Genomic DNA, 18309 nt, shown 5'->3' on the forward strand with positions numbered 1-18309 from the left:
TTCAATAACATTAATTATAATAAACATAACAATATTTATAATACAAATAAGAATATCTTGAATTTCAATAACATTAATTATAATACAAATAATAATATTTTTCATTTATTAACTATTATATGAATAATATTAATTATAATAAAAATAAAAATATTTATGATACAAAAAATAATATTTTTAATTATTATTATTATTATTATTATTATTATTATTATTATTATTATACAACTAAGAATATTTTTAATTTTAATAACATTAATTATAATACAAAAGTATTAATATTAAAAATATTATCATTTTTATTATAATTAAAAAATATTATTGTTTGTATTATACATATTATTATTTTTATTATAATTAATATTATTGATATAATAATTAATAAATTTGGGAAATTTATTATTATTATTATTATCATTAATAAATTTTAAAATACTATTATTACTATTGAAGAAAAAATCGTTATTTTTTTAAAGATTTAAAAATATAATTCAAAGTATTCATATAAAAAATATAATTATTTGTATTATAAATATTATTATTTTTCTTATAATTCAAAGTATTCATATCAAAAAAATTATTATTTGTGTTAGAAATATATTATTTTAATTATAATTCTAAGTATTAATATAAAAATATTATAATTTGAGTTATAAATATTCTTGAGTTTGTTAATATAATTATTTGTGTTATAAATATTATTATAACAAATAATCAAGTGCCAACCACCTTGGGGCTGCAGCCAAACACATGAGTCCGCTCATAGCGCTTAAGGCTGGTCAAACCCTGTGCTAGGTGTTTGCATGCTGAGGCGTCGACCAACCATAGCACCAAGTGTTTGCTGCTTGGGGCCGCAGCTAGGGGCGCGTGGCTGACCCCGACGCCCTGGCTTGGCTACTCAAGCACAAGGTGTTGACAGTCTGATCTAATTAAATATCGCCTCTGCCGTTGCATCACTCCCATCTTAATGACAAAAGTCAAATGAGCCACCCTAGCCGCAATTCTTGACTAAAACACAGGTAAGGAATGCCACCCAATGTGCTATAGTGTCATCCACAGTTCATTGTATCGTGGGCCATAGTGCATGCAGTAGAAAATCCTTATACGTGTTAAGACATAGCAAAGCAACTGTGTAAGTTTTAATACATAGCAAAACAACTATGCAAGTTCACAATTAATTGTCTCTTTGTCCACAGTACATGCATGTACAGTAAGTCTACAATGAATTATCTCTCAGTCCACAATGTATTCATGTATAGTAGAAAACCCACGTGTTTTAGAGTTCTGTTAATAATAAAAAAAACAAAAAATGATTTTGGTTTGTTGCATACGTCTCAATCCTTACATAACATTGCAATTTATTTATAAAAAGGAGGGAAAAATGTTTTTAGCATTGTTTTTTTTTTTTGTAATTTACAATAAGTTTTCAAAATTCCTTAAGGATTTGGTCAATATTTCAATAACCCTAAAAATTTTAATTCCTAAAAATTAAAGGTCAACATTTTGGTATAAATGTCAGATTTATTTGTGGGCGTAAATTTTTTTCTGAGCCATAATTGGGCTACCAGTTAGGAACCCATCAACACGTTTAAACCACATCATGACAACACAATACAACTTACCTCAAGTAAGGATGCTAATATCTTTTTCTAGCCAATACTAGTTCCTTACCCTAAAATTTCAGATAAGATTAGTCTACTTGGGTCTTCTAATGACTTTGAACCACATAACTAGGTGGTGGCTTCTTAATCCTGATACTGCAACACCGCGCGCACATGGGCAACACAATTCATGCTTGCTTAATCATCTATGTGAATTATTAGGTTTCGAATATGTTGACACAAATATAAATCATAATCCTATTCAAAACAAAATTAAATAAATTAAGCAATTTAACTTACTATCAATCCAACAAATTAATAGATTTATATTTAAATATCAAATGCACATGCCATGATCTCTTAAATCTTGTCCCAGTATCAAAAAAATTTGAGTACATGAACTCATGAAGTGGTATCAGAATCTATTTTCCTATTATTAATAACTAAACGGAAAGCCATAACTTACTGTTTATACTATAATATTGGGAGTGAGAGGTACAATGTCCAGAATGCTTCTAAGGATAACCATATCCATAAGATCTCAATGGATTGCCCTTGAGCCATACTACAGAATCTAGCACATCCTTAAGTAAATAAAGAAAGCTAGAATAAAGTGGCCTCAGTGACTATTTAGCATTATTAAGTAAGCCAAGTACTCTTCACTGCTTATTTCCTATTAGTTTTGTATTGTGGAATTGCACTTACAAATAAAGAACTTGTTCTTGATATTTTCGTACAGAATTTCTCTCTCGATTAGTCGGTCAATAAAGTAACTTCGTTTATGGTTAGTTATATGGAATCAGATTCACCATTAAACTAAAGAGTCTCATCGATTCTACGAAACTTGTCGGAAGGAATCATTTGTTTTAGGAACTTTGCACTGGAAAGGGGACATTTGTGCCACCAAGTACTAACACTAGAAAGGGAACCTTTTTTTCCCGGTGTTATAGATATTTTCAGACTAACTTGAAAGCAATTATTAGAGATATCAATTCAATCTGAATTCAATATGCATACATATATATTACTTTTTTTTTATTTATATTTTATTTTGGATGTTCCATTATTTTTCAAATTAAAGAAACCGAGATAAAATACCCTTAATCTTCCTTCGTAATTTGCTTTCGAGAAGGTTTAGTGTTTTTGCTACTACTACTTTTGGACCTGACTTGATTCCTGACCGGTAGAAACAGCATAATCCAAAAGCAGGGAAGCTTTTGTTTTCTTTAATCACATGATCAGATATTCTCATTTATGCCCAACACAAATTCATAGAAGTGGCTCTAATGATTGGCTGACAACAGTTGTTAATGAACAGTGTTTGCGTCCCTTATTTTTCAGTTTACTAAGTATTTAGAACTTTCAATTCCAATCCAGATCGGACGACAAAAAAACCAGTAAAATTTTCTTATATAAAAAGTTTATTATGTATTGAAAACATTTAAATCTAAAAGTTTTTACTGTTTTTGTGTTTAAATATGATATTAATTAACTTTTGATGATAATCTTTTTTTTCATTTTATGATGCTATTATCGTCAGTAGTGATAAGACGAAGAAAAGCTATTGATTTTTCTCTCTGCAATGGTTACTTTTATCGTACACAAATGTTGGGAGCTTTTATTTACAAAAAGGAGTACTGTCTAACATTATTCATTCCACAGCTGTTGTCAACCAAACCTTTCCTTTCTGTATAAAGCTTGGCTTGGCCTCCTACATATTAGCCAAAGCAAGAAAACAAACAAAACCTATAAACAGCTACTTGTCTTTGTGTGTTGATTAATTGTAGTTAACATGGCACGTCAGGCAGATCGTCTTGTTAAGATTGGGCAGGAGGGTTTTGCAGCCATTGATGAGCACTTCGGCCGGGCCAAGAGGTGGCAACCAGTTATGAAGGTTCCCTATGCTCATCCCACATATTACTATGTTCCTGCAACAGAAGTTATCGACAGCAACGAGGCAGCTCAACGCTACAAGGGGAGGGTTTATCTCGATTATCCTAAGGGGAAACCAGTTCCATTTTAAAGACCTAGTGATTAATCACTTTGCTTTCTTGTATGCATAACCTCCTCCAGTTGTGTTACCTTTAGTCCTGTACGATATTCTCCCTCTGCTAAACGTAGACGAGGAGAGGTTGCTAGAACTCGAGTCAGGAGCTTCTTCTTACTTCATCAAATAAAATTTCTGTGATTTATATATCATAATTTTCTATTTGGCTGGTCAAGTATGCATTGTCATAAATATCTCTCTGCTTCCCTGATTATCACCTTATTCACCTATTACTTAGCATGAAATATTGAAAGATTAATGCAGTCGGAAGCACAACAATATAGCTGCAAGCATGGAAAGACAAAAGATGGACTGAAATAAGGTCAAAACACGAAGAATCCTAAAATCTTTTTTTGTTTTTAAAATATTAATCTGATCAAGTCTACGTCCTAAAGAGGGTTTACAATCCGAGATCCAATGCTTCAATAACTGACATAGTGGTTTTGAAAGTTTAATGCAAGCGGAAGCACAACAATATAGCTGCAAGCATAGAAAGACAAAAGATAAACTGAAATATTAATTTGATTAAGTTTACCTTCTAAAGAGGTTTACAATCTCTTTTATAGACTAGAAAAATCGACCAAAATTGGAAACAAAATCAAAATCCCAGAACATAACGGAAAATAACATAAAATCTAAAAATAAACAATAAATCTATGAAAATTAAGGAAAAATAACAAAATTATCTCAAATAATAACTAATGGGCTTACTTTATGGAGATCCAACGCTCTGATAACTATTGAGGGGGTTTTAATGGGAAAATGATTTGTACAATCTTCTATAAAAATTTGAACCTGATTTAACGATTAGAATATCTCATATTATCATTATTTTAGCTTATTATTCTGGTCTTGCATGATCTTTCTCTTGGAATAAACATCTTTAACTAGTACATGAAAATATCTGTTAGTGGTCCGTTTAGGGCAAACAAATAATTAATTTTCTGTTCAAATGCTTTGAAGCTCTTCAAGGTGTGATTTCACTGAATAATTTCGAGTTTAGAATTATCACCTCATTTTGGAATTGTCACGAGCACAAGGATAAAATAATGAGCCATAGGAAGCGTCTCGGATTAAGAAATAATAAACGGAGTTCAAGGTAAAACAATAGCTTAGAAAAAAAAACAGTAGAAATTTACACGATATCTAAGAATATCAGCGATCATGACCATGATTGGATCATTTCTGAGTTCTACAACAAAAATTTAAGGAAATTTAAGGAAAAACATGATTCCCAATCCGAGCCATGTGAGCAAGTGTATCTTATCTCCCATGAAATGAGATTAGGAAGCCTCCCTCTAAGCATTGCTTTACACATATCTTTTACAGAAAAAAGGGAAATATGGGAAATTCTCCGAGTTATACCTTTTCTTGATCTTTCCCAATCCTTCACTATAAATGGGACCCATCAAAAACATGAGATGTGCTTTAACTTCCTCCATATTTCATCTTAGCCTAGAAGGATAAACAAGAATATTATTGCTTCTGAAACATAACGATTGCAAGCATCGCCTTTCGGTGAACTTTAGATTACATGAAACTGCCACAAATTGGGTCCTATCCGAGGGAGTTTTCTTTTTCTGCTCTGTTATCACACATATACAACTCACTACTAGAAAACCGGAGAAAAGCAACGGAATTACCGACGGAATTTTTCCGTCGGTAATTATTACCGACGGAAATAATTCCGTCTCAAAATCTGTCGGTATATACCGACGGATTTATTCCGTCGGTCATTCCGTCGGTATATACCGACGGAACAATTCCGTCGGTATATACCGACGGTTTCGCCGACGGGGTATACAGTTCGTCTGGAAATATGCAACGGCGTGGTGACGTCAGGCGATTTTACCGACGGAAAGTACCGAGGGATTCAAACTGAGATAGTCGTACAGTGACGTGGCGCTGTCACCGACGGCATCACCGACGGAATCACAAACGAAAGAAGTCCGTCGGTGATTCCGTCGGAAAAAACCATTATATGCACCTATCTGCCAACACTCTCTTCCTCTGTTTCTCCTTCTTCTTCTTTCCCATCCCACCTCTCCCCTCCCAAACTACAGCTCCCCTCCCAAACTGCAGCCAAACACCCATCCCAAACTCTCCACTATTCTCAACACGAGCACTCAAGTTTCTTATATCTTGTACGTGGTCACAATATCCGTTTCTTGTAGATTTTATCATTTTTTTGTAAGTAAATCTATCCTTTTTAGTTTTAATATTTAATTGTGAATTTTATTGTTTTAGTATATGTATTTTGTTAATGTTTGTACTTGTTTAATTGTTATTTGTCAAAGAAACTTGTAGTATGAATGTATAATTTTGTAGTTGTTAAATTGTTTGTATGAACGTTGATAGTTGATAATTGATAATGAATATTTAACATAAGTGTTGTTTTAGTTTGTTGGATAATGTCGGGGAAAACCAATATTTTTGTTATGTTTTATAGAGGTTCAATAGAAGTCATGGATGATCGTTCATGGATGTATTGGGACTCACCCCAAGGATTGCGGAGGATGGATTATTGTAACGGTGTCCAGGGTTTTATTAATTTCGCAACATCTATTCCGAGGAATTTTACTGATGGCGGTATTAGGTGTCCATGCAGGAAGTGTAAAAATTTAAAGTTCCTGCATCAAGATGTTGTAACGATGCATCTTCTAACCAAAGGGTTCATGGAAGATTACCTGTGTTGGTATGCTCACGGAGAACTATTTGTTCCTGATGAGAGCATGGAAGAACAGGTGGTTGGGTCAACTTCTAGTGCTAGCAACATGCATGAAGTTGGAAATGAGAACAGTAATCCTTACAGGAATATGGTTATGGATGCAATGAGAATGAGTGAAGGTAATGTCAGGGAATGTCCAATCGTAGAAGAAGAACCTAATGCAGATGCAGCAAGGTTTTTTGATCTGTTGAGAGATTCTGACGAACCATTATGGGATGGCTGCACGAACCACAGTAAATTATCAGCCGTAGCACAGGTGTTTACCATCAAGTCAGATCACGGGTTGAGTGAGGCCGGTTATGACAAGATTATTGAATGGGCGAGAAGCATTTTACCTGAAGGGAACAGGCTGAAAGAGAACTTCTATGCTGCCAAGTCCATGATGAAACCCCTCGGTTTAGGATACCAGAAAATTGATATATGCCCTAACTTCTGCATGTTATACTACCTTGAAAATGCTGAGATGACCGAGTGCATGACATGCGGGCATTCCCGTTACAAACCCAGAACTGGTAGAGGGAAGACTCTCGTGGCATATAAAAAACTTAGATACTTCCCAATCACACCTAGACTGCAGAGGTTATTCATGTCACCAAGGACTGCTGAGCACATGACATGGCACCAATCACACCATGCGGTTGATGGAGTGATGGTTCATCCTTCTGACGGTGAAGCCTGGAAACACTTTAACAGTATGCATCCTCCCTTTTCAGCTGAATCAAGGAACGTGCGTCTTGGGTTGTGTACAAACGGATTCAACCCATTCGGGTCATTTGCTGCTCCTTATTCTTGTTGGCCGGTCATACTGACGGTTTATAACTTGCCACCGGGGATGTGTATGAGGCCGGAGTTCATGTTTTTATCTATAGTCATACCAGGTTCGAGCAGTCCGGGGCGGAATATAGATGTTTGTCTTCGTCCGTTGATTGATGAGTTGACGCAGTTGTGGTCCCCTGGAGCTTTGACTTATGACATCTCGAGGAAACAAAATTTTGTTATGAAAGCGGCTTTGATGTGGACTATCAATGATTTCCCAGCTTATGGAATGGTTTCTGGTTGGAGCACGCATGGAAAGCTAGCATGTCCATATTGTATGGAGAACAACAAGGCATTCACGCTAACAAACGGGGGTAAAGCTTCTTGTTTTGACTGTCACCGTCGTTTCTTGCCACATAACCACAGGTACAGAAAGAACAGAAAGGATTTCTTTGTTGACAGAGTTGAAAATGATGTTGCACCCCCGCGTCTTGCCGGTGAAGAATTGTTTGATGTTGTGTCAGAGTACGGTAAAATTGTGTTTGGTCTCCAATCAGGTAAGCAGAAGTTTCCTGGTTTTGGTTTGACCCATAATTGGGTGAAGCGAAGTATATTTTGGGAGCTTTCTTATTGGAAGACCAATCTTCTCCGCCATAACCTTGACGTCATGCACATTGAAAAGAACGTGTTTGAGAACATTTTCAACACCGTCATGGATGTGAAGGGGAAGACAAAGGACAACATCAAGGCTAGATTGGATGTAGCGTTGTTCTGTAACCGTAAAAATATGGAGTTGGTTTGTGATGGGTCACGGGTCGCAAAACCAAGAGCAAGCTTCGTGCTAGAGAAAAACGCACAACTACTAGTCTACAAATGGCTTAAGAGTCTGCGTTTCCCCGATGGACATGCCTCGAACATATCAAGGCTGGTTAATACGGAGGAATGCAGATTATATTGAATGAAGAGTCATGACTGCCATGTGTTTATGCAAACACTCATCCCATTAGCTTTTCGTGATTTGTTGCCAAAGGGGATATGGGATGCACTAATGGAGATTAGTCATTTCTTTAGAGACATATGCTCCAGCAAGTTGAATGTTGATCACATTGAAAGGCTTGAAAAGAATATCGTCGAGACAATATGCAAACTTGAGATGATATTCCCTCCATCATTTTTTGACTCAATGGAGCATCTACCCGTACATTTACCGTTTGAGGTAAAAGTTGGAGGACCGGTCCAGTACAGATGGATGTATCCATTCGAGAGGTTAGATATTACAGTTGCTATGACATTTATAATTAAATGTTTTTATTTTTATTTTAATGTTTTTAATTGATAATTTTTTATTAATATATATATATATATGCAGATACTTGTTCAATCTTAAAAAAAAGGGTTAAGAACAAGGCGCATGTTGAGGCGTCGATATGTGAGGCGTATATTGTTGAGGAGATCTCAACATTTATCTCATACTATTTTGAACCTCATTTGAGAACGAGGATAAACCGTGTTCCACGACATGATGATGGTGGTGAAGTGCATTCAAGTGGGAACTTGTCAATATTCTCCAATCCTGGACGACCCACACCTAAAAATGCCGTGAGGGGAAGATATTTGTCTGAAATAGAGTTCAGACAAGCACACAATTATGTCCTATTTAACTGTGATGAGCTTAGACCTTTTATTAAGTAAGTGGATGTTCGACTTAAACTTTGTCAAGAGTGTACTATTTATGTTTTGTGATACCATACACTCATATACTTTGGAACAACCTTGCAGGCAACATCGACGATACTTACTGTCCAATAACTCACAGCTGACCGAATCCCAGATCTTTCAATTACAAGATGAACAATTTGCCACTTGGTTTAGAACACATGTAAGTCCTATCACAAACTCATTATCTCTTGCAATGTAATTAATTGTAGTCAATGTTACATAATATCCGTTTATTGATTATTGTTGTATTTAATTTACAAGCTAGGTTTATCAAATGGGAGGTAGTGCTGCTATTTCACTGTCTTTACTATGTTTGGGCCCTGAAAGAAAAGTCAAGTGCTATAATGGATATTTTGTCAATGGATATGTCTTTCATACTGAAGAATACGGGCATGGAAGAAAGACATACAACAGCGGTGTTTGTATTAAGGGATCGACTTCTAGTGAGTTTGAAGTTGACTACTACGGTAGATTGGAAGAGGTCATCGAATTGCAATATCATAGCGAGCAAAATAGAGTGTTTTTATTCAAATGCTATTGGTATGACACAACTGACAGAGGAATCAGAGTAGATCCTCACTATGGTCTCGTTGAAATCAATTCAAAAGCTAGACACCGCAACGTAAACGACATCTTTGTTTTCGCAAAGCAATGCCAACAAGTTTATTACACATACACCCCTTCCTTTAGAAAGGACCGATCAAGAGTTGATTGGTTATCCGTTTTAAAAACAAAACCCAAGGGTCGTGTCGAGGTTGTTCAGGATGAGAACGAAGACACAAGTGTGATAGATGAAGTCTTTCAAGCTAGTGAGTTGGTTGAACCATACCGAGTTGCTCCGTCGATTGACTTAGAAGAAAATTTGAATTTTCTTGTTTTCAACGATAGTCTTGTTGATGTTGACGCAGAGGAGTTGAATGTTGTTCTGAGCTCTACTAGTGGAAAAAAGAATGTTGTTGAAGAAGATTATAACGAAATTGAAGAGTGCGATGAAGCTGATGATAACAATTCAATAGAGGACGAAGATGAAAATTCCGACTAACTAAACATGTTATAAAGCCTTATTTTTATAATGTAATAATTTGAAACATTAAATATTTATTCTTCTTTAAGGGTCAGCCTTTGTTATTGTGTTGTGTGTGTTGTAAGATTGCAATTCAAGATTTTTTGAGAGGGTTACATTAAAAAAATAAGAAAAATTTACCTTTTCACCGACGGATTTACCGACGGAATATAAACCGTCGGTATTTCACAGAGAGTTGCAAAACAAATTACAGGATTTTGCCACATTCACCGACAGATTTACCGACGGAATATAAACCGTTGGTATTTCACAGAGAGTTGCAAAACAAATTACAGGATTTTGCCACATTCACCAACGGATTTCCGACGTCCAATACCGACGGAATCACCGACGGGTTGTCCCATGTCTGACACGTGTCCGTCTGCACGATTACCGACGGACTTTCCGACGTCCAGTACCGACGGCATTACCAACGGATCACGCATGTGTGACACGTGTCCGTCTGCACCCGTACCGACGGAATTTCCGACGGATTTGCCGACGGATCGAAAAGTTTGGCGGGATTTCCAAACTTTTTGGTGCGAATTTCAATTAATTTCCGACGGCATTACCGACGGAAATATTGCTTTATATACCGCCCATCCCCCCACTTTGTTCATTTTCTCCTCTTCTCCTCTTCTCCCTTTCTCTTCTCCTCTTCTCCTCTTCTCCCTTTCTCTTCTCCTCTTCTCCTCTTCTCCCTTTCTCTTCTCCCTTGCTCTTCTTCTCTCATTTATATTTAGCTTTTAGAAGGATTTTATTGTTTTGGTGGTAGTTTTAAAAGGTATGTATTTTTTTTTCTTTATCTTTTTATTTTTTTTATTTTAATTATGATTATTTTTTTTGGTGTTCTTTGTTTTGTATATTGTTTGTAGATAAAATCTTAAATTCAACACATTATTAAGGTAAGCATTTTTTATTCCCAAATTTATTTTGAATTGATATAATGTTTTTTAGTTTTGTGTATTGTTTGTTTTGTGTTTATGTTGTGTGTTGTGTAGTGTTTTTTAGTTTTTTAGTTTTTTAATTTTATTTATTAATTTTAGTTTTTTAGTTTTGATATTATTGTTTGTATTGCTATAATTGTTATTGTTGAATTTTATGTTAAAAATGTTAATTTATATATATAATTGTTATTGTTGATTTATTTTAAAAATGTTAATTTATATATATAGAATTGCATTTAATTAGTTTATCTTAATTTAGGATATTATTGTTTGTATTGCTATAATTGTTATTGTTGAATTTATGTTAAAAATGTTAATTTATAAATATAATTGTTATTGTTGATTTATTTTAAAAATGTTAATTTATATATATAGAATTGCATTTAATTAGTTTATCTTAATTTAGGATATTATTGTTTGTATTGCTATAATTGTTATTGTTGAATTTATGTTAAAAATGTTAATTTATAAATATAATTGTTATTGTTGATTTATTTTAAAAATGTTAATTTATATATATAGAATTGCATTTAATTAGTTTATCTTGATTTAGGATATTTGTATGACTTAAATCTAATGTTAGTACCAATTTAACAATGAATGTTCATAGTTGTAATTCTATATGATGTTATTGAATAAAATGTTATGTTGATGATGATGAGTTGGGTTGAGATCCAGGATGATTGGATCGGGATGTGAAATAAAATTGGAAGTGTAATATGATTTTGTCGACAACTTGGGACCCCCCAGTACAGGGGAGACTCTGTCGAATTTTTTTTTAAATAATCGAAGTTAATTATGTAATTATTCGTATACATTTGTGTAGATGCGTAGAATGAAATCTACAGCACGTCGTCAGAAGACGGTTGCAACTAGTTCTTCTAGCAGCGAGGAGGACGTATCCTTAGGTGCTGATCACAGCGAGGAATCTACGCCAACTTGTGATGCTGCCTCTTCTAGCGCGGTTTCACAGCGCAGAAGCGGTGTGCCTTCACAGCGGGGTCAATTCACCCGCAAGTACCAGGCACAATGGAAGGATGACCTCTCAATGTAAGTTTGTTTAGGTTTTAGTTGCAACAAAATTACCAGCCATGCCATAATTACCGACAGATTTGCCGTCGGTAATGCCGTCGGTAATTACCCTTGAAATTACCGACGAATTTATTCCGTCGGTAATGTTCCCGCGGGAAACTTTTTTTTTGGCGCGGGCGTATCCGTCTGTAAACCGTCGGTGTTTCCGTCGGTAGGTGGTTTTTTTTATTTGCGACAGCATTAGCGACGGAAATGGGATTTACCGACGACCGTTTTACCGACGGACGTGGTACGTCGGTATTATTTTCACCGACGGATTTCATTACTGTCACCGACGAAATTGGTCCGTCGGTAAAACTGGATAATGTTGTAGTGTTTGTCCTAAGGAAATGTTTAGCAAACACACACTTAAGTGCATTTTGGTAATTTCTAGGGAAATAAAAGATGGTTTTGCCAAACATTGGCTTATAGAAATAAACTAGCTATGTGACCCGCGCTCCGCCACGGGTTAAAAATCAAATTTTTTTAAAAGAGTTCCTAAACAAAATAAAAGAGATGATGCTTTGTCCTGGTTATAAAAGGGTCCATAGATGTTGGGTCCTAGTGGTAAAAGGGTTCAATTGGGTGTTAGGTCATGGTGGAGGCAAGGCCCACAAATGCTAGATCCTGGTGGCAGGACCCAACACGCAATTGGGTCCTACACCGTCAAGACCCGAAGCTAATTGGGGTCCTGCACTTTGCAAGACCTAAAGTTATTGTGGGTCCTGTGCTACACCTAATTAGGTTGGGTCCTGCATCCTGTAGGACTCAAAGTGCAGGATCCAACACCTAATTGGGTCCTGCACATGTCAGGACCTAACATATAATTTATTTATGTATTTTATAATATATATAATTCAAAACTACTGCATAAAAAATTTAAAGACAATAAAACATTGATACAACTTTGAATCTCATACACTAATGTTATAAAATTAAAATATCTTTTATTACCCAAAATAAAATCTCTTATATAATACTAAAAATTTATAAAGTATATGATGTAAATAAAAAATTTATTGAGAGCTCCATCAACTTTAATATAACAATATTAGAGAATAGAATTAAAAATTTTCAACTATTTTTCAAACTAATTTTTTTATATCAAATATAAGAAGTATATAGATCAAAAATAATAAGACAAACTTGCGATACCAGCTGGAAACCAGCTGATAGTACATACACTAGCGAAGGAAATACAACCCGCTAACATAAAAGGCAAGTGCAAGGGAACATTCTCCCTAGCACAAGCCAGCCAAAAATTAAGGACTCCCTACATATAAACTTGTGCTGGGGAACAGCCTCCCCAGACCGAGGAATCCTACTATGAACAAAAGGGAACATTCTCCCAATAGATACCAAAGTATAACAACACAAAAAATGTGTACTGGGGAACAACCTCCCCAAACAAGCATACTGAAAAGAGAACAAGAGAACAGGCTCCCTTGAATCAGACAAAAGGAGAGGATCCAACACACCAGTCGAACTACCCGAATCAGCCACCAAGCAGCAGGCAATGGCAGCCAGCAACACCCAACCAGCAGTTAAATCGCAAACCAAGCAGGGGAAACCCAGCAACCGCCAAGGGCAGAGACCAAGCAGAGATGAAGCTGCACAAGAGATACAAAAATCCCCACAATTCGGATAAACAGGAACAGAGAAAGCAAGCATAGGCAAACCAACAAATTAACTGCACAAGACATAAAATCACAGCAAGAGCCAACCAGCTATTAACTACACAGGACATAGTCACAGCAAGAGCCAACCAGCAAATGAACTGCACAGGACATAAACACAAGCAAGAGCCAACCAGCAACATAAAGCTAACAATACAAAATAGTCCAGATGAACATGGCATCCACCCAAAAGCAGGAACCACGAACTCTGCTAAGCAAAAGGAACAGACCATCAAAGGGTGGATGAAGGGGCAGAGTCATCAGAGCTTTGCAGCGACTGAAAGGCTATAGCAGGGGTGGGATGCGGTCCCAGACGATGGATGACAACGGCTTTACTGCGAGTGAGATACTGCCTCTTGGGAGGTATAGATGTGGTGCCCACCTTTGCAGTAATAGAGGGCTCAGGACCAACAACCTTGGGTCTCTTACGACAGGAGACTGGGTGCTTATAGGACCAGCTGCAGCAGCTTCTGAGGACATAGGATCCTCTGGAGGATTAACAGAAGGCCCTGCACAATATTGAGCCTGCTTCTCAACAGCAGCAGTCTCTGCAAAGGGACTAGAGCTGGTTGTACAGGCTGAAGTGCCATGGGGCCTCTTTCTATTGCGGGGGACGTGACCTTTGGTGCAAGTGAGTGTGGAATGACCAAGAGACTTACACTGCTTACAGTAGCGAGGCAAAGATTTATATACCAGTTGATGCACCAAAGTGTTTTTAAAACTATGGGTCAGGTGTCCTTGTCGAGTATTAGTTTTTTAGGTCTGAAAAAGGATACTAGACTCATGTTAATAATAATAATGATAATAATTAATTTAATTATAATTAAAATGAAGAAGAAGAAGATACAAGTCCAAAGAGGAAATTAATACAGGTTTGTAAGCCATGTAATACACAAATACTCAAGATATTTCATGGTTTGCATGCCTCTAGTTTGCGTGCGTGGTTAGGTTTCCCTTCTATTTTATGAATCCACGCAAACCTATTATGATAATATTTTCATACCAAGCACTAGAAACTATAGAAGAAAAAAGAAAATCTGACGATAAGAAAAATATATTGGTCTCATAATATCTATTTAGCCCTTACACTTCTGGGAAAAGATTAATTTTCCATCAGCACCATGGACATCTGAAAATTTTTTATTTTTTGATTTACTTTAAAATAATATTTTTTTTGCATTTTTGTATTATTTTTAAAATATTTTTTTTCAAAATATATATTTAGGTTATGTCTTGAAAATTTTTAATTTTTTTCTTGACTTTAAATTTTGAAGACACAATCTCAACATATTTTTAAAAGAAAATATTTAAAAATTAATAGAAAAACATAGAAAAATGTAATTTAAAGTAAAGAAAAAAAATAAAAAAATTTCAGGACACAATCTCAGTTTATTTTTTTTAAAACATAATATTTTAAAACAATATAAAAATATAGAAAAATCAATTTGAATTAAAGGAAAAAATTAAAAATTTTCAAATTTCTTGGCTCTTGCTTCACAATCAAACACAATCTATATAAAAAAAGAAATTTAAAATTATTTAAAAAATAATAGAAAAACATAGAAAAAACATTTTATGTAAAGAAAAAAATTAAAAATTTTCAAGACACAATCTCAATATATATTTTGAAAAAAAATATTTTAAAAATAATACAAAAATATATAAAAAATTAATTTAAAGTAAATTAAAAATTTTCAAATTTCTCAAGTCTGGCTTGTTAAAAGTTATTTCAAAAATTAAAAATTCAAAAAATTAACGTTGTTGGGTCTTTTGATAAAGAGGGCAACGCCCCCGGTTCTTGGGTTCGAACTCTAAAGGGTTGAGGAGGACCCAACGTCATTGGGTCCTGGTGTTAGCAGTACCCAATAGTCCACAGTCAACCACTATGTTGGGTCTCCTAGCAGCTATAGGAAGACAAGGTAAAGCTCCCAGCCGCAAATCTTGACAAAAAACATAGCAGGGTACGTCCCCTAGGGTGTATGGCTGCTGGGTCTGGCTGTACAATCATACCCAATATCCTTGGGTGTGGTTGCGCAGCCAAACCCAACACCTTTGGAGGGTGTTGGGTCCTGCACCGTGCATGACCAAAATAGCTATAGTATAAGTAATCCACCCTAGGGACATCGGTATAGAAAGATTGTAAAAAAAAAAAAACAATTGATTTCCTTTGGTAGATGGATTGGGAATCCATATTATCACGTACATGAGAATTCAATCCCCCATACCTCTCTATGTCTCTACACATAGTAAATATATATCTTTTTTTATATTGTATAAAAGTTGAGTAATCCACCCTAGGGTGTATGGCGGCCGAGTCTACACCTAGTGCGCAGGTCCAAAGGCCTGGAGCGCGGGGTTGCAGACCCTGCCGTGCGGGTCTGCAGACCCTAGGGTCGCGAGATTGCAAACTCGCTTGCACTAGGAATGCAGCCAGGTGCGCAGGTCTGCCCTAACGCCTATGGCATGGCAGGCCCCGTGCCAGGTGGGTGCATGCTAGGCCTTGGCCAGCCCTCGTGCCAGGTGGCATCAGCCTAGAACGCGAGCAGGCACACGTGGCCTGCCCCGCTCCCAAGCCTAGCAGCCTAAGCGCCAAGTCTCTACAACCTCGGGGGTTGTGCGTCCAGCCAAGTGCTTGGGGCCTCCATTAATATTTTTTTCAAAAATTATTTAACAACAACAACAACAACAACAACAACAACAAAAATAATAATAATAATAATAATGATATTTATTATTATAATTTTTTTTTGCAAGTTCCTTCTATTTTTAATATTAATACAAATAATAATATTTAGACTACAAATGATAATATTTATCACATTAATAATAATATGAAACTTGTTTGATCAAAGTTGATAAAATAATATATTTTTTTAAAAAAATTATTATTAATAATAAGAACGATAATTGTTGTTATATATTTTTTTCAATTTTCTTCTATCCTTAACATTAATAATTTTAATTACAATAAAGATAATAATATTTAGAATACAAATAATAATATTTATTATATTAATAATAATATCTAAAGTAATATTTTTTTATGATAATTAACAAAGAGACAATAATAATAATGATAATTGCTATTATATTTTTTTTTCCCTGCAGGGTCTGCCTATCCAGCCATGCGAGCCTCTAAACCCAAAAGCAATTAGAACAGACATTGGCGGTCAGGTCTACACCCAACATGCGGGTCTAGAGGCCAGGAGCATAGGGTGCAAACCCTACCTCGTGTATCTGCAAACCCCAGGGTTGCGGAGCTACAGACCCGCTCGCCTTGGGCCTGCAGCCAGGCAAGCAAGTCTGCCCCTAGTACCTCGCGCCAGGTGTCTGTATGCTAGGGCCTCGGCTAACCCTAGCACAAGGTGGCAGCAGCCTAGGGCGCGTGCAGGCTCGCGTTGGGTTTTTTGTTTTCATTAATCACATGATCAGATATTATCATTTATGCCCAACACAAATTCATAAAAGTGGCTCTAATGATTGGCTGACAACAGTTGTTAATGAGCAGTGTTTGCATCCCTTATTTTTCAGTTTACTAAGTATTTAGAACACTCAATTCCAATCCAAAATCGATAATAATAAACTCTTGGTGATGGTTTTGTCATTCGATGGTGATCAGATGATAAAAAAACCAGTAAAATTTTCTTATATAAAAAGTTTATTAAGTATTGAAAACATCCAAATCTAATAGTTTTTACTTTTTTTTGTGTTTAAATATGATATTAATAAACTTTTGATGATAATCTATTTTTCATTTTGTGATGCTTTTATCGTCAGTAGTGATAAGTCGAAGAAAAGCTATTGATTTTTCTCTCTGCAATGGTTACTTTTATCGTACACAAATGTTGGGTGCTTTTATTTACAAAAAGGAGTACTGTCTAACATTATTCATTTCACAGCTGTTGTCAACCAAACCTTTCCTTTCTATATAAAGCTTGGCATGGCCTCCTACATATTAGCCAAAGCAAGAAAACAAACAAAACCTATAAACAGCTACTTGTCTTTGTGTGTTGATTAATTGTAGTTAACATGGCACGTCAGGCAGCTGATCGTCTTGTTAAGATTGGGCAGGAGGGTTTTGCAGCCATTGATGAGCACTTCGGCCGGGCCAAGAGGCGGCCACCAGTTATGAAGGTTCCCTATGCTCATCCCACATATTACTATGTTCCTGCAACAGAAGTTATCGACAGCAACGAGGCAGCTCAACGCTACAAGGGGAGGGTTTATCTCGATTATCCTAAGGGGAAACCAGTTCCATTTTAAAGACCTAGTGATTAATCACTTAGCTTTCTTGTATGCATAACCTCCTCCAGTTGTGTTACCTTTAGTCCTGTACGATATTCTTCCTCTGCTAAACGTAGACGAGGAGAGGTTGCTAGAACTCGAGTCAGGAGCTTCTTCTTACTTCATCAAATAAACTTTCTGTGATTTATATATCATTTTCTATTAGTATGTATTGTCATAATTATCTTTCTTACTTCCTCATTATCACCTCTTACTTAGCATGGAATTGAAAGATACAATATGCTCTTGAAATGCTTTGAAGCTCTTCAAGGTGTGATTTCACCGACTAAGTTTGGAACTGTACAGAGCTCAATGATGAGCCGTGGGAGGCGTCTCTGATTGTTGCACTGTAAGCATGAGTGTACGTACGTATGAATATAACCAGCAGATCCGCAAACCACAAGTGATGACAAGCTT

General features: G+C 35.8%; 2 protein-coding genes across 2 annotated transcripts; both read left to right on the top strand.

Annotated features, from left to right (window-relative positions):
* The first annotated feature begins 3307 nt into the window (after positions 1–3307).
* Positions 3308–3810, top strand: LOC133695728 (uncharacterized). The gene has a single exon (XM_062117661.1). The coding sequence runs from the start codon at positions 3394–3396 to the stop codon at positions 3622–3624; it is 231 nt and encodes a 76-aa protein (XP_061973645.1). The 5' UTR covers positions 3308–3393; the 3' UTR covers positions 3625–3810.
* Positions 3811–17579: 13769 nt separating this feature from the next.
* On the top strand, positions 17580–17946 carry LOC133695911 (uncharacterized). Its single transcript, XM_062117886.1, has one exon. The coding sequence runs from the start codon at positions 17638–17640 to the stop codon at positions 17869–17871; it is 234 nt and encodes a 77-aa protein (XP_061973870.1). The 5' UTR covers positions 17580–17637; the 3' UTR covers positions 17872–17946.
* The last annotated feature ends 363 nt before the right edge of the window (positions 17947–18309 follow it).

This window comes from Populus nigra, chromosome 6, assembly GCF_951802175.1.
Source record: "Populus nigra chromosome 6, ddPopNigr1.1, whole genome shotgun sequence".
NCBI lineage: Eukaryota > Viridiplantae > Streptophyta > Magnoliopsida > Malpighiales > Salicaceae > Populus > Populus nigra.

Bases quoted from the DNA above. Each gene is read 5' to 3' on its own strand.
- LOC133695728 (XM_062117661.1), top strand. From the start codon at position 3,394: ATGGCACGTCAGGCAGATCGTCTTGTTAAGATTGGGCAGGAGGGTTTT.
- LOC133695911 (XM_062117886.1), top strand. From the start codon at position 17,638: ATGGCACGTCAGGCAGCTGATCGTCTTGTTAAGATTGGGCAGGAGGGT.